We start from the raw sequence: 15,260 nt of genomic DNA, 5'->3' as shown, positions 1-15,260 counted from the left end.
ACTGGCTGTTTATTCATTGATGGTTTTATATGGCAGGTTCTGCTTTGAAAGGATTAAGAGAAACTCATTTGAAAAATGTGAGAGGAGTATTTGGGGGGAAAGGTTCAATAATTTAATAATTTTCTGAAGCTAAAATAAGACTCTACCAAATCTGGTGGCCGATTGTGAAAACTCCATATAAATTATTGGGCATAGGGATGGAATTATGCCTCATTATGAATATGATGCAACATGGCACATATGTTTATATCAGTTTTGTAATCTGTTGTATAAGATAAAGATTTTAGAGATCAAAAATGTCTTATGTAATATGCTGCACATGAATTAAACATATGTATGGTAGCTCGCTGCCCCATTTGTATGTACGGGTATTCTAAAATTAAAAAATGCCAAGAATAAGATACTAGGTTTGAATGGAACACTGATCTAATTTATTGTGGCAACTCTTCAAGGCTTTATGATAGCACCACTGGGGGATGGGGCAGGCAGACCATGGCAAAATGCATAAATTAATGATCCTGGTAAAATATGCAGTCAATATTGGCATATATTTATTCAGCAAATGAAGAATCATTTTAATGTTCTCTAAAATTTCTTCAATGGGTTCAATAACTTCTCTTGCAAAAGATTTCTGATCTCATAACTCAAGAGGTTATAAGTTAAAATCCACGCAACTGTTATCTCCTGAATGAAGAGCAGTAAGCAATCATCACAAAACTACAGCAAAAGAATAAAGACTTTCAGATTGATTCCACAGTAGGATCTGGAGTCTTTTAATTATGTAATACTTACCAATTTTTTTGGCCTCCATAGATTTGTAAGTTTCATATCCATGTCCTTAGGCCATTTACATAAACAATATTTCCCGCCATTTTCTAAATGTTTTGTTTTGTATTCATAACAAGTTTTTTTTTTTACAGATTACTGGTCCATTCATTCTCTATTGGCTAAGGAAAGAGGAATGTCTGACATTTTCTTAGTAATTTTTGCCTGTAGCATATTGCAATGTCAAGTAGTAATACTTTTTTTAGTGGGTAATTGGCAGTCCTTTGTGGCTCCTATTGAAAATGTTCAACAAATAGAAGGAACGATCAGAAAAATCTAGAAAAGGTACAACAATATGAGCCTCAGTTACGTAGTATATGTTTATAGTTAAGTTTTAATCAGCTAGATATATTTGTCCAGAATTTCTAGATATTAGTTTAGTAGAAAATCTGGTTCTTGATAGCCAAAAAGATTAAAATCTCCTTCAAAGCGGGCATAAAGGCGCCTTATGTCTCTCTTGCTTATTCCTGAAAAATAGTGCTCCACCTTAGTTTTGTTATATATTGTTATGCCTGGAGGGATTGTAGGATAAGACACCAGATGGTCTATTCCTGCTTCCTTTAAGATGTACGGTGCGTCTTCCTCCAAAGTTTCATGATGTCCAATTACACTATATGTTATTTCACAGGGGGCACAGAGTTCAACATAGGTTACCCAATGAATTATATGATCTCCAAATTGTATATCTAGCCATCGATGATTTGGATCACCCAAGTAGCGCACAAAGTCCTCAAACTGCAGCCCTTTAGTCTCAGTGCGATTCTTTCTGTATTTCCGAATAATTCCAGGAGCAATCTCATGTCTATACCAAGGTTCAAATCTAGGATTGTGGACAAATTTATCCTTAAATGCAGAAATAAGCCTCTCAAAAGGGTCTCTTACAATAAAGAACTTGAAGTACCGTTTCAGTCTAAATGGAAAACATAGGAAAAAAAGTTGTAGATAGCATTTTAAGTTATTTACTGAAAATTCACATCTAATATCAGTGATTTGTCCCTACATGCTACTTTCCTGATGTCTACAGTAGCAGTGCTGTGCAACTGAGGCATCACATAGTGACTTTATGAATAGCCTTCTAATAACTTAAACAGTTTAAGTAGTGCAGACAAAGGTTAAATGTATTTATTAGGGAAATTTTAAAAGAATGTATTTATTTTGCTGCTAATCATTTTACATACTGTTCAGCTGAGAAGCCTTCACAAAATTAAGATCTTTGATTGCTTCCAGTTATGTTCACCTAATGACAGAATAGTATTATAATGCAGGTAGTCCTTGCTTAACAATGTAATTGGGACCCGCAACTGTCACTAAGTGACGCGATCATAAAACATGATGTCACATGACCATGCCGACTTACAACGGTAGGTACAGCAATTCCAGTTGCTGTCATTAGGCAATTCCTGTGCGGTCACAGCATCCCACGATCGCATGATTGCCACTTGCGACCTCCTGCTAGCTTCTCCATTGACTTTGCTTGTTGGAAGCTAGCAGTGAAGGTCGCAAATGGTGATCAAGTGACTGCAGGAAGCTGTGACCACTGTAACTGTGTGCTGGTTGCCAAGTGCCTGAATAATAATCACATGACCATGGGACACTGCTATGGCCGCAACTACGATGAATGGTCATAAGTACCCTCATTCAGCACCATCGTAACTTCAAATGGTTGCTGAACAAGGACTACCTGTAGCTGGTTCCCAGACTGACGAAGATTAGGGAGAATTGTTATGTAAACAACTGCTAGCTTCTCCATTGTCAGTGAAAAGATCCACCTCCTTGCAAGATTACAGGAAGGCTCTCAGAAAGAAAATCAAGGAGATTCTGCCTTGCGTGCAGGTATATATTGGTTCTAAATGCAGAATAGTTCAGTGGCTGAAATTCTGACAACACTATCCTTTTCTTTTCAATAGATCTTGTTAAAGAGAGCTCCATGAGAACAGTGTTTGGAAAGAATCAGTGTTAGGCAGTAGCCAAAAAGCTTGACAGGAATTTGTCAGCAAGACAGATTTACTCATTATGCCCCTTATTGTGTGTCTTGTAAATCTGTTCAACAAAGTGCATAGGCAACTCCTATCACTGAACCAAAATATGTTCACTTAATGCATCTGCTAAAATAGCTGGCATGCAAATAATTGCAAAAAATGAATCCACCGAGATGAGATGAAATGCAGTCCCCTAAAACAATACAAGTGGAGTCCTTAAAAGACTATTTAAAGAGGTGACAAAAATGATAGTATCTCAACATATATTTTTTCTTCTAGTCCTGTTCTCAAGACTATACAGGTAGTCCTTGCTTAGCAACTGTTCCCAGTTACGACAGTGATGAAAAAGTAACTTTACAACCAATCCTTGCATTTATGACCTTTGCAGGTCTGTAAAGCAAAGGAAAGCTGAAGTAAGATCATAAGCACTGTTACCGTTTCACTTAACAACCACTTCACTTAACAACCAAGTAGCTGGTCCCAATTGTAGTCACTTAAACGAGGACTACCCGTATTCAAATTATTTTTCAGAGTTATATCCTATTTTTAAGATGTAAATGCTATCAAGGCCACTTGTGAATACCATTCATTATCAAGATTAAGAATTATTACTTTTTAAAAAACAAAGTAATAACTGGAACCTTTTCTCCAAAGTTTGTTCTCACAGAACAGCTGCTGCTAATGGTATGTGTGTTTTTATGTGTAGGGAGAGGTTGCTACATCCTTGTTTCCACATGAATTCTTAGAAATCTTACCCATACCAATACAATACTGCTACTTCGTCTTCTAAAGCCAAGATGTGAAATGCGACAATTATAAAAATGGGATTTTATGGTATACTGGCCTTTGCTGCCAATTTTAATGGTTTTTATACAACTGTCAGCCTATACAGAGACAACACAATTCACTATTCAGAGTGATAAAGCCTGCTCTGTTTATTGCCTTTATTAAGAGTCTATGGAATGGGCAGCTATAATACATTTAAATAAATAATAATCACAAACAGTGCACAAATAATCAAGTGAGCAAAGATGAGATTGTCATACTGAAAAGACTCTTCAAAGACACACCAAATTACTTCTTACCTTTTTTTAATTTCAGAATCACTGAAGGAAGATAAGCGTGGAAGACCATTCTTCTCATGGTCATGCACAATGTTTTCGGGGATCTCCTCTATGGAAGGAAAAGCTCCTGAGGAAATAAGTTAGAACTCACTTTTACAATGGCACCTTTCAGTCTATTCCTATTATGATCTACACTGGTGGTTATCATATTATCATTTATTTCTGCTGTTAGGTAAAAAAGGTAAACACAAGTCCGGATTTGGTAACTTCATAGAAATGTCCATCAAGCAGTTTGCTGCTACCTACATCTGGGATGTTTTCTACTTCTCAGTCCAGTCTACAGTCCTGATATTGCTGTAAGTTTCTCACCCCCCTATAACCCAGGCCTGAGCTCCCAAATTGCTTTATAAAAAATGGAAAGCTCAGTGAATTATTTTCATCATGAAAACAGTTCTCCAGTGTTGTAACAATGTAGGGGTTCCATACAAAGATTCCTGGAGTCTGTATATTGGTGTAATCTTTTACATAAGTCAGCACGGCCAGACCATAACATTCTAGTTGTGGAAGGTATTTTATCCTCAAGTCTGACCGATTGCTGGAACTGGAACAGCTGGACCCCAAAGTATAGTGGGTCAGTTATACTATTTTTTAAGATATGAGCAGAAAGCCAGATCCCTAACACTGACACATGATTAGCCAGTTCTGTGATTTCATACTACCTGTAAATTGCAGTTAGGTATAACTCTTCCTTACAGCTTTATGTCTGAAGAGTACGTAAGTCAGAATACAAACATACGTGTAGTTCAATAATCAAGTTTCTTGTCCTTAGGTCAAAATCCAATATTGTGGAAGTCTGCTTGCAAACTAGGACTTTCTTCTTTACATCTAACTACAACTGTCATCCTCCCATCTGCTCCAAAAGGGTCTCCAACCCTTAGGAAAGATTCTGAGGGAGCAGGAATTACCCATTCAGTTCCACTACCAGAAGCAATCCCATCAACAGATGACCTTACCATATTTCAATTATAGCCCCCAAAGCCCACTATTTCTAAGCAATGTTGTCTTTCACATAATAGCCACATGGAATTGAGCTCATTTAATAACGTAATAAAGGTAAGCCTGTCCCATTGTCTACTTTGTTTTCTATTAACTTCAAAGGTGCAACTATAAATTAAAATTTTATTATTGTGTTTTACAGTGGCTTCTAATAAGAGTTTTTCTTGTTATTTTTTAAACTGTTTTATTCTTGTTTATAATTTACTCTGATCAGGAGAGCAAAGGTTATCTAAATTTTATAAATAATTCAAAATGGAATTCAAAGATAATGGGATAAACTAAAGGATTATCTGTTCCTTCAAAGTAGGACAGGCTGCCTGACACCCTTTGTTATATATATCTGAGGTAGATGTGCTGCTACTACTCATGTGATTTAAAATAAATCTCAGCTTGAACAGACAAAATTCCAGGCCTAAGTGTTGCACTTCTAGAGAAACACATGCATTCCCCAAGCTAGCAAAAAGACTTGAATTAACTGCAACTCCCAATTCAGTTTATTTATTTAAAAAAAAAAGCTGAGAAGAGTCAGAAATAATCAGTTGTAGTTTGAATTAAAACAAAGGCTTTACTAAAACATATTAGACTTAGCTACCTAAACTCATCAGGAATCTTAATTTTTAAATTAGGTTTTCAGAGCAAATTCTGTTGAAGATAGAGCGAATTTATTCAACACCGTTTTCTATGGGAATATGAGTAGCTTCCCCAAAGAATCTGTGTATTTTCCTTAAACAGGGTTGCATAATTCTAAAAATTTGATCTACGCTCTAAATTTAAGGTAACCATTATTTTGTATTCATTCTGGCAGTGGGAACCATCATTTTCCAGTAGAATTTAGAATGGGGGAACATGCTGCAAACATTTTTGCAATCCTTTTCTTTTTCCTTTCCTCCCTTATCTCCAACCTGTATTTTGATCAAATTTTATGCTGTGAAGAATTTTGGGAATACTGGTGATACCTTAGTTGTCTAATTATAGAAGGTTAAGAGAAAGCAGAGTATAACTTCTTGATTAATCTCAGCACGCAATCATTTCCACGATAAAACCAAGACAGGAAGCCAATATGCAAAGTTCTTTTTAGTGGGCAATGATACATATAAGTGGAACAGCTAGACTGGAAGGGTAGGATATTTGAAGTAGCTTTCAGCTAGACAAAATATAAAATGCCAAAATAAAAATTTATTCTACAGAATATTATTTTTATATTTTGCTGGTAGAAATTTTTGAAATCTTTCTTTGTCTAAGTACACACACATTTGAGACTTTAAAAGTTAACTAAGTACCATTTAAAACAATCAAGACTTTCTTCCACTGAGTGTTGCCAACTTTTGGAGTTTGACAGAAGAGGATCTTGTGCTTGTCACACACAAAAATTCGGTCCAAAACAAACTTAGAAACAGTAGTATGGGTGAGGTTTTTCAGAGATGCATCTTGGCAGACATTCCTGAGTAGATCAAGCCTCTCCATATGGACCAGGCCTTCATGTACAAGGTCTTCAGATAGACCTTTTCCTATTGTCTTGATATAAAAAGGGATGGGGCAGGCAGAAGAGAAGAACAAAAATAATTTTGCATTTCAGTGTTCAACTCGTACAAGAAAATCTGTTATTCAAATGTATACAAGGTTTCCAAAGGTCAGTATTGTCTTTCTGCTGGTATTACATTTTGTCATCTTTTGAAATAGCTGCTTCTGTCAAGATGATGCAAAGTATCATTTCAGTTTGATTTCATCACTACAGAAATAAAACAAAATTTTAGATATTGAGTGAAATTTACAAATAAATGGGGAACACAAACTGAACAATATTCTAAATGCAGACTAAAATGAATATTTTTTCTGCATCATGGAAAAAGGAAGATTGTTTTTGCTTTATTGATAAAAATAAAAATAATGCAAAAATGTTATAAAATGTAGTTTTTCAATATTTTCAATTTGTAAATTTAAATGGTTAACTGGAAGTACAACTTGGAAGCTTTCAGAACTTCTAAATGAATTCTAAAAGCTGCTACAGAAGGTGGCACTCCAATCTAGTTATATTATGTTCAACAGAGTTGATTCCCAGGTAAGCATGCTTAGGATTGTGTCCCCAATTATATACAGAAATGTAAAATTTTGCTTTTTAAAATGGGAATATAATCCAATAACGTAACAAATTTTTAATTCATAAAACAATACCAAAATAGCTTTTAAAAATAAATCCCTATAGGTATTAGGCTGACTGGTTCCAGGAACCAGTTAGAATCTAACACAATAAAATGTGACACAGAAGAACTGTGCAGCCATACTATTTATTTAGCCTTTTGACCTTTCACTGCTATATACCTGAAACTGTCCAGGCAGCCTCTTCTCTTTTGTTACGGGACCGTTTCCTACTTCAGTTACAGCTGTCAGTATTAACGACTCTTGCTTGGCACTGTGCACTAGACAAGGAAAACAGAATAACTGAAGAAAAGCAACCTTTTCTTTTTTTTAATACTGCATCAACAATTTAATTGATTGCAATTATTTAATTATAATTAAGTTGCACTTCTAATTAGGCTGTAATTCAAGATTTTAAATGGAATACAAATGATTTAAAAAATCGAATACCGTGGTTTGGAAAGCCTTAGTGTAGACAATGACATCTGTAAACCAGCTTTCTCAAACATGTCATCCAGATGCATTGGGACGATAACTCCCCCAAATTCCCAGACAATTATGTTTGTGTTGTTCCTTAAACTAGGTCTGAAAAGATGTCATTTTACCTTAGGGACTGAATTTTAGACTAGGGAGGAGCATAAAAAAGGAAAACCTCACAAAATCATGTAATTGTTGCAAAATAAGTTGGAAGACAGTAACTTGGTATGGTGCTTCCAACACATTAAAATCATTCACTTAGTCTGTGAAAGGGAACAGGGGTAGGGTATCTAATACTTGAGCTAAGCAAAAACCTTCCATACAGGAAAGGATATAAATGATTCTAACTTCTATACCCAAGTACTACTTCACATGTTAATTTGAAAATGAGACTGTACACAAAATGAACAGATATGCCAAAATAATTCAGTATCTGTATTTTTTGATATAAAATGTATTCAGAATTCTATGTTGCATATCAAATCTGTGTCTCACTCTCATTTTCCAACACAGTGTCTAGTATCAAAAGAAACAATAATTGCAATATTCAACATTTAGAAATTTGCAAAAAACGAAGGCAGAAAAAACAAAAAAAGAAAAAAGTAGGAGTCAGCTAGATAAATACTTCATTATTGCAACTCAGAGGCAAGCTGCTTCATAACTACCTTGCAGACTTATTCTGAAATGAAAATATGAATGGGGAGGAAAAACCAAAACTAGAAGATCTGTTTAATTTCTTTCACACTATTTTGGACAGAAAAATTGTTCACAATAACTTGCATTAGTAATAAGAGTTAAGTTGGATCAACTTACCCTCAGGATCTTTGAAGGTCAATGTGATGAACTTGCTAGCAACCATGAACATGAATATTACCCAAAAGCATGCAGCTAACAGCAGCCACCGGTGGTGCATGATGTCATATATGAGCCATGTAACTTCTGTTAGTTTCTGCTTTTTAAAAGCCACAAAAATAAATTAATGTGTACCCTTTTGTTTATTTTATGAGAAGTCTCTACAAATAATGAAAGATCTCTAAAATACAGAATACACTAGTAAGGGGTCTAACAGAACAGCCATTAAACTACCTAAAATATATTATTTATTTGTTATATTATTATTATTATTATTAAAAACAGAAGGGCTTTCTCCAGAAAGGGCAAGGTTTTCAGTATGTTCTTATCTACATGGAGAATTAAAGAAATGCCCCACCAAAGATCAAATCTTGAGGAAAGAGTAAAAAATAAAGTGAAGCTTGAATGTAATATATAGCAGCTTAGAATTTTGGTGTTTTTTTTGCATGGATGGGAAAAAAAATGAGGTTCCCCTTCTTTGTTATTAAGTTCACTGGGTAACTTAGTGTTAGACATACACATTCAGATTTATCAACATTATCTGCCATCCTGAACTTAATTTGAATAATTCTTAAAACGAGAATTTTAAATAACTATGTTGGAGAAATAGAGGCTTTAGCAATAATATTAAAGGTTATAGAATTAGACAGCAGGTGCTACTGAGCTCAGCTATTCAAGTAAGGAAGCATAGTTTATCAAGGATGAGGCAGCTTGACAGAAAAGAATCCCTAAACTCACCTTTCTATAACTTCTAATTTTCCTACAATTGAAAGGTAATTTTGCAATTAATTTCAAACATTTCCCCCATTATTAGACAATTTTGTAAACACATACAGATGTGTTATCAATCTTCTCATGAATAAATCAGTTTTTAATTAACACTATCAACATTGCTGTTTGCACAATGCTCACTCACAACAGATTTGCAAAAGACAACAGCACATTATTTAATTGCCAGAACTCAAACCCAATTACCATGCAATCATATATATTACTCAGAATAACCCCAATGGGACCCTGGTCAATGAAAGATATATAACATACCCCCTCTATCAGTAACATAACTGTCACAATGCAGCTGAAGGTCTTCATAATATAGGAATTACGGTGATCTACAGGTAGTCCTCGACTTACAATCATTTGTTTAGTGACTGTTTGAAGTTATGATGGCACTGAAAAAAGTGACTTATGACCGGTCCTTGCACTTAGGACCGTCACAGCGTCCCCACAGTCACATGATCAGAATTTGGGTGCTTGGCAACCAGCATGCATTTATGACAGTTGTAGCATCTGGGGTCACGTGGTAGCTATGCCAGCTTCCAACAAGCAAAGTCAATGGGGAACCGTATGATTTGCTTAACAACCGCACCACTTAATGATGGATTCTCTGGTCCCTATTGTGGCAGTAAGTTGAAGACTACCTGTACTTGACACTTAGAGACAAAAAAAGGAGATTCTGAATGAAAATACCATGAAGAAATTAATAGTTCACCAGTATTTCTTCGCTTGTTTGTTAGGAAATTCAGAGCTTTGCTAGTTGTGATTGAAGTAAGAATACAGTATTAATATTTCTATTAGGGTTAGTGTTGCATTATGCTATTCTGATTGCATGATCCAAGAATCTGTGAAATAAATAGATTAGAAGGCAGTTTTGAACATTTTTGTTCAGATGATTTTTTTGTCCCAAAATTGATCAATTCCAAGAAAACTGGAAAAACTTTGTGATAGACATTGCACACTCCAGAGGATAATTGTTCCCTGAACCACAGACAAAGCCACATTGGTAGTCCGTTTTTCCATTGATTTCTTAATGCATTTTGCATCCAGAATCTGAGAAATATTTTGTCATTTGTTCTTAAAATCACTTAAGCTGCCTGTACTAATTGCAGTGAAAATATATTTACAAAAATGACATTAAATATATTGAATTTCAAGTAAAACAATAGATGTTTATTTATTAAATATATTTATATGCTGCAGCAATCAAAAACGACTCTCAGTGGCTCACATGGAAACATGTTATAAAACAAACCCCATACAAAAATAAAAACACAAGAAAAGTACTGTAGTGCTGTATGAACAGACTATCCAATGATACGGAGTGGTGCCAGGTCCAATTCCAAGTCCCCACTAATGACTTATTAGGTTCAGCCTCATGAGTGTATTACAGGTGTTTTCCTCCAGGCCAGTATACTTTACGGAGCCCTCATGAGTACTATGGCAGTTAATATTGTTGCAGATTTACTGAAGGACAAGTCAGGGATAGTGACTGATAGATTCCCCTGACTTTATTTCCCACCGTCAATCACCTGCAAACATCACCACCCAGCAGGAAAAACATCCACCAGTTGTGCTCCCAAATGTGGGCTGGGGAAAGATGCAAATTTTGAATGATGGCTAGACCCATAGATTTAGCCATCTGTCAAAATCTGGGATTGAGACTGCTGATCTGTGAGCCAGGTGGGAGTTTCCCAGGACTGTAAAGCAGGAGAAAAGAGAATATTAATTTGTGTTTAAATAGTCCCTAGAACATGACAGGAGCTGGAGGCCCTGTGGTGAAGCAGGACTTCTTCCTTTGCACCAAGCTACTTGCCTCTATATGAAAATACAATTTGGTCCTTAAGCCAAAGCCAAGAGCCTTTTTATATTTACAGAAGCTGGAAGATAAACATGAACTTAGTGTTTGCCCTTTGATAGTTTCAGAGCCCCATAAAATCTATTCTGAAGGAAAGAAACCAGTTAATCTTGCTTGAGGCTGCTGTCTGGAGAAAAAAAAACAAATGTTTGAAGGAAGAATTGTCATTCAGATTGATAAGTTGTTTTCTAGGCCAAAACAAAGAAAAACAGTACATTAGTTTCAAGTTGTCTTTTCCTTGCCCATATTAGACTAACTCTAATTAATATCAGTAATTATTATAATAAAATATAATTGTAATTATTTTGTAAGATTCATATAAATAATTCTTAGGCCAAATTTTTAATAAAATACATTCTAGTTCTCAATTCAGTAATATGCTAAGGACAAAGTAATATATGCAATATACAGTGTATACTGAGTTGCCCGTCTCAGGGGTCACTGGCTGCCTTGTGTTGGCTTCACTCCCATGCCCTCAGTCCCCACCTTGCGCCCTGCTCTATTTCAGGCCTGCTACATTGCATGAGGCAGCCACCCTGATGAAGCCGAGCAGCTCTGGGCCAAGCCTGACCACCCCCTACCTGGTGCTTGACCCTGGCCAGTCTGAAGACATCCTGAACTGACTTCTCATTAGTGTATAGGTAGTCCTCGACCTCCGACCGTTCGTTCAGTGACCGTTCAAAGGACTGCACTGAACCAGTGGTGGTTACAACCAGTCCTCAGAGTTCTGGCCGTCCTAGCACCCCTGCGGCCACATGATTGCTATCTGGACGTTTGGCAACCGGTTCGCACTTATGACTGGTTGTAGTTCCCCACGGTCACATAATCGCCATTTGCAACCTTCCCAGCCAGATTCCCCAGAAAGTCAATAGGGAAGACGGCAGGGAAGGTCGCAAGTCCCTGGGGTAAGTCTCTCCCACCCATGCACCTTCCGCCAGCCCCTCTGTGCTCACACTCCCCATTTGTGCACCCCCCACCTTTCCTGATCCACACTGTGCCTCTCACATCCCCCATCACACATCTCCGCAACCAGCACTGCACCTCTTACGGACCTCCTCACATACCCTCCCTAACCCGCACCATGCCTTTCACACACCCTCTCCAAGCTGTGCTGCTCCTCTTGCACACTCCCTTGCACCCTCGTGTATCCCCATGTACCCCCTTTGTGTGAGGAACCCCAACCTGGCAGCAGCCACTTACCTGCCTGCCTGGGACTTGCAACTTCCTGCCAGCTTCTCCAATGACTTTGGTTGTGGGAAGCTGGCGGGAAGTTGCCTTGCCTAACAACTGTGGGATTCAGTTAACAATGGCAACTGGGACTGCGGGGATTGCCATCGCTAAGCGATGCAGTCACACTTTACGACCAGAGAGCCAGTTTGGTCTAGTGGTTAAGGTGCTGGGCTAGAAACCAGGAGTCTGTGAATTCTAGTTCCGCCTTAGGCGTGAAAGCCGGCTGGGTGACCTTGGGCCAGGCACTCTCTCTCAGCCCAACTTGGTGCAATGTAGACTAGCCTCCTCGTGGTGCACCCCGGGCAACGTGACTTGTCACGGCTAAATAGTCTACACATCTGGCTGCTGGACCTCACAAGGACTTCCCAGCAAGAAAAAAACAGCATGAACACCAAACTGCTATGCCATAAGATTAAAAACAAAAAACTTTACAACCATATCACTTAGCAATGGAAATTCCAGTCCCAATTGACGTCGTAAGCCAAGGACTACCTATGCTGAACCAAAACTGAAATGAGTCCAGATAATCTGCTCCTCCAGGGATCTCTGGAGTTCCAGCCCAAAACCTGTCTCTATAACCTTGCCCCAAAAGGGGACGTTGGAGATAAATTAATAATTACCCAGTCCAGCAGATCTGAGTTAAGTGATGGCTTCCTGAGGAGGCTTCCCACCTCTTTCAAAGAAAAGGGTAACACTTTCTCTCCGAAGCACACGTTTACCACCACCCTGCCTCAGCTCCCAGTCATCTACCTGGAGGCTTTTACTAATTAGGAGTGACAGAGTTCCAGACTACAGATGGCTGAGCTGATACAGGTAGTCCTTACTTACCAATTGACTCAATTAGCGACTCTTTTAAGTTACATCAGTGTAAAAAACCCCCGCTTTGCAACCAATCCTCACATTTACAACCATTGCAGTGTCCCATGGTCACATGATCACTATTTGCATGCTTCCCAAGCGGCTTGCAACAGTAAATGAAGAATGTGAAGTAAAATTGCAAGTCACAGTCATGTGATGTTTCACTTAATGACAGCAGTGACTCACTTAATGACCAAATGGGAAGTGATATTGTAAGTCTGTCACGGTCATGGCATTTTCTGCTTAGTGATGGAGTTGCTGGTCCCAATTGTGATTGCTAAGCAAAGATTGCCTGTATTACAGAGGACCCTGCATACTTCTTAGGACTCACAGTATCAAACTCATCTCAGATAACTTTGCAAGATGAGACTTCAGTCATCTTCTCTGGACCTGCCCAGCTGGCATCAAGCTGCGAGCAATTTAAGCACTCCTCAGCAATTGTATTTATATAACAAAGTGTTTAATCTATAAATTCCTACTACTGAATCTGCCCTTTTTTCACAATTATAGCACAAGCTGCATACCTTCCATTGGAAACTAAAGATTCCTTTCCTGAGTAACTGAGCCAATTTGGGGCTTCAGGACATGCTATGTAAAGCATTTGTATAACAGGAGAAGCCTGATTAATGTAGACTTTGGTTAGGTTTTTTGTGATATAGCATACTATCAAACTCAACCTATTTGGATTAGTTTAGAAAACGGGTCAATTCAATCAGGTAAAGCATGTTTTGTCAACAGTCAATGAAATGTTCCCAAACTATAAGCCACAATTTACATCTGGACTGCATATTTAGACCATGATGGCATTTATGTAAAAAATGTGTTATACTCGGAATGGACTCTCGGTAGGTTTCTTTTACGCACCTTAAATTCAAGGATGAGCTGTGTAACAGCTCTCACCGAACCACAAACATTTTCGCCTAACCCGCTACTTAAACCCAGCCCATGTGGACAGCTGGTGGTTCACTGTGTTACGGGAACTCGGAAAACTAGGCTGAGAAAGCAACGACTGAGCCCACCGTGGCGACGCGAAGTCATCGATGTAACTGCCCCCTCCAAGGCGACTTACCAACCCCTCATGATGCCCGCCACCCCACCCCACCCGGTCGCAAAAGGAGCTTGAGAAGCGAATACTTACTCCCGAGGACGGGTCAAACGATCCAAACCCTTTGGGGGCCAAGAGGAGCCATTCACTTGCCCAGGGCCGAAGGCCGGCGCTTCTGGAGGGGAGGCCTTCGTGCAACTCGCCTCCCTTGGGTTACATCGCAGCTGAGCTGCTGTCGCCGCCGGGGACGGCGCGCTGAAAAGCCTCCTCCCCTGGCCGGAGTTGCTCAGCAACGCAGCACCGCGTCCGCCCCGCGCACTGCGCGTCTCGCTTCTTTCCAGGGCCGCCCCGGTAGCGCTACCGACCGGGCCACCTCAAGAGCCTCCCTACAGCCGACCACACGGACAGCCAAGCTCGGCTGCAGCTGCAATTGCAGCTACATCGCCCTTGGCTCGCCTCGTCTCCGCGGCTTCCAGCAACACCGGGCCCACCCAGCTGAGTGTTCGTTTTAGCGCTGGTTGCCGGGCCGCGCTGAAACGCCAGCGCCCGCTGTCTCCACTTCCTCGCTGCCTCCAAGGCAGCTCCGCTGCGCCTCTTCCTGCGCTGTCTCCCGGGGCAGGCAGCCTGGCCTCGAAGGGGGCGGGGAAGGAAGAGAAAGGCGGGGAGGGAGGAGGCGGCAGCCCACCAGACGGGCTGCGCGGCGGGAGGAGGAAAGCGTCTCGCGGTGCTGCGCTGACTCAGCCACAAAGGGGGCGGGCGAGGGGAGGAGGAGAAGCCGGCGCCCCGTTCAGTGGCAGCCCGGAAGGCGGGTGCGTGTAGCTGGTGCAGGGGCTGCGCTGCCGGCAAAGCCAGCCTTTGGCAGCCTCTTAAAGCAAGTTAAGACCTCTGGACGGAGGCAGGCTGGTGACAGATATCACTTAAACCGGTTTCGTTTGGTAGTGAAGTAAATGCTCGTCATTAACAGCTTTCCCCATAAATGGCACTATATGCGCCTCAAGAGTAAGTCCCACAGTCCTCTAGTATTGAAGCCTGGATTCATGTTGGGTTTAGTTAATCACAATCTTCTTCCGGGTTTTAATGTCCGGGATCTGCATCGGGCCTGC

The 15,260-nt window shown here is 39.5% G+C and overlaps 1 protein-coding gene across 3 annotated transcripts; it reads right to left on the bottom strand.

Moving 5' to 3' along the window:
* Nucleotides 1–546: 546 nt before the first annotated feature.
* Nucleotides 547–14,789, bottom strand: CHST10 (carbohydrate sulfotransferase 10). Of its 3 annotated transcripts, none has more exons than XM_063304953.1 (6): nt 14,251–14,789; nt 8,351–8,489; nt 7,244–7,341; nt 6,205–6,439; nt 3,890–3,995; nt 547–1,735 (listed from the first exon to the last, which is right to left on the bottom strand). In XM_063304953.1, the coding sequence occupies exons 2-6, from the start codon at nt 8,448–8,450 to the stop codon at nt 1,198–1,200; spliced, it is 1,077 nt and encodes a 358-aa protein (XP_063161023.1). In that variant the 5' UTR covers nt 8,451–8,489; nt 14,251–14,789; the 3' UTR covers nt 547–1,197. The 3 variants fall into 3 exon arrangements, with proteins under 3 accessions (XP_063161023.1, XP_063161022.1, XP_063161021.1); XM_063304952.1 differs by having other exon boundaries at nt 8,351–8,486; XM_063304951.1 differs by lacking the exon at nt 14,251–14,789 and having other exon boundaries at nt 8,351–8,626.
* Nucleotides 14,790–15,260: the final 471 nt, after the last annotated feature.

The sequence above is a fragment of the Candoia aspera genome, chromosome 5 (assembly GCF_035149785.1).
Source record: "Candoia aspera isolate rCanAsp1 chromosome 5, rCanAsp1.hap2, whole genome shotgun sequence".
Classification (NCBI taxonomy): Eukaryota; Metazoa; Chordata; class Lepidosauria; order Squamata; family Boidae; genus Candoia; species Candoia aspera.
The sequence above is the reverse complement of the archived record's forward strand: the minus strand, read 5'-3'. Positions and strand labels throughout refer to the sequence as shown.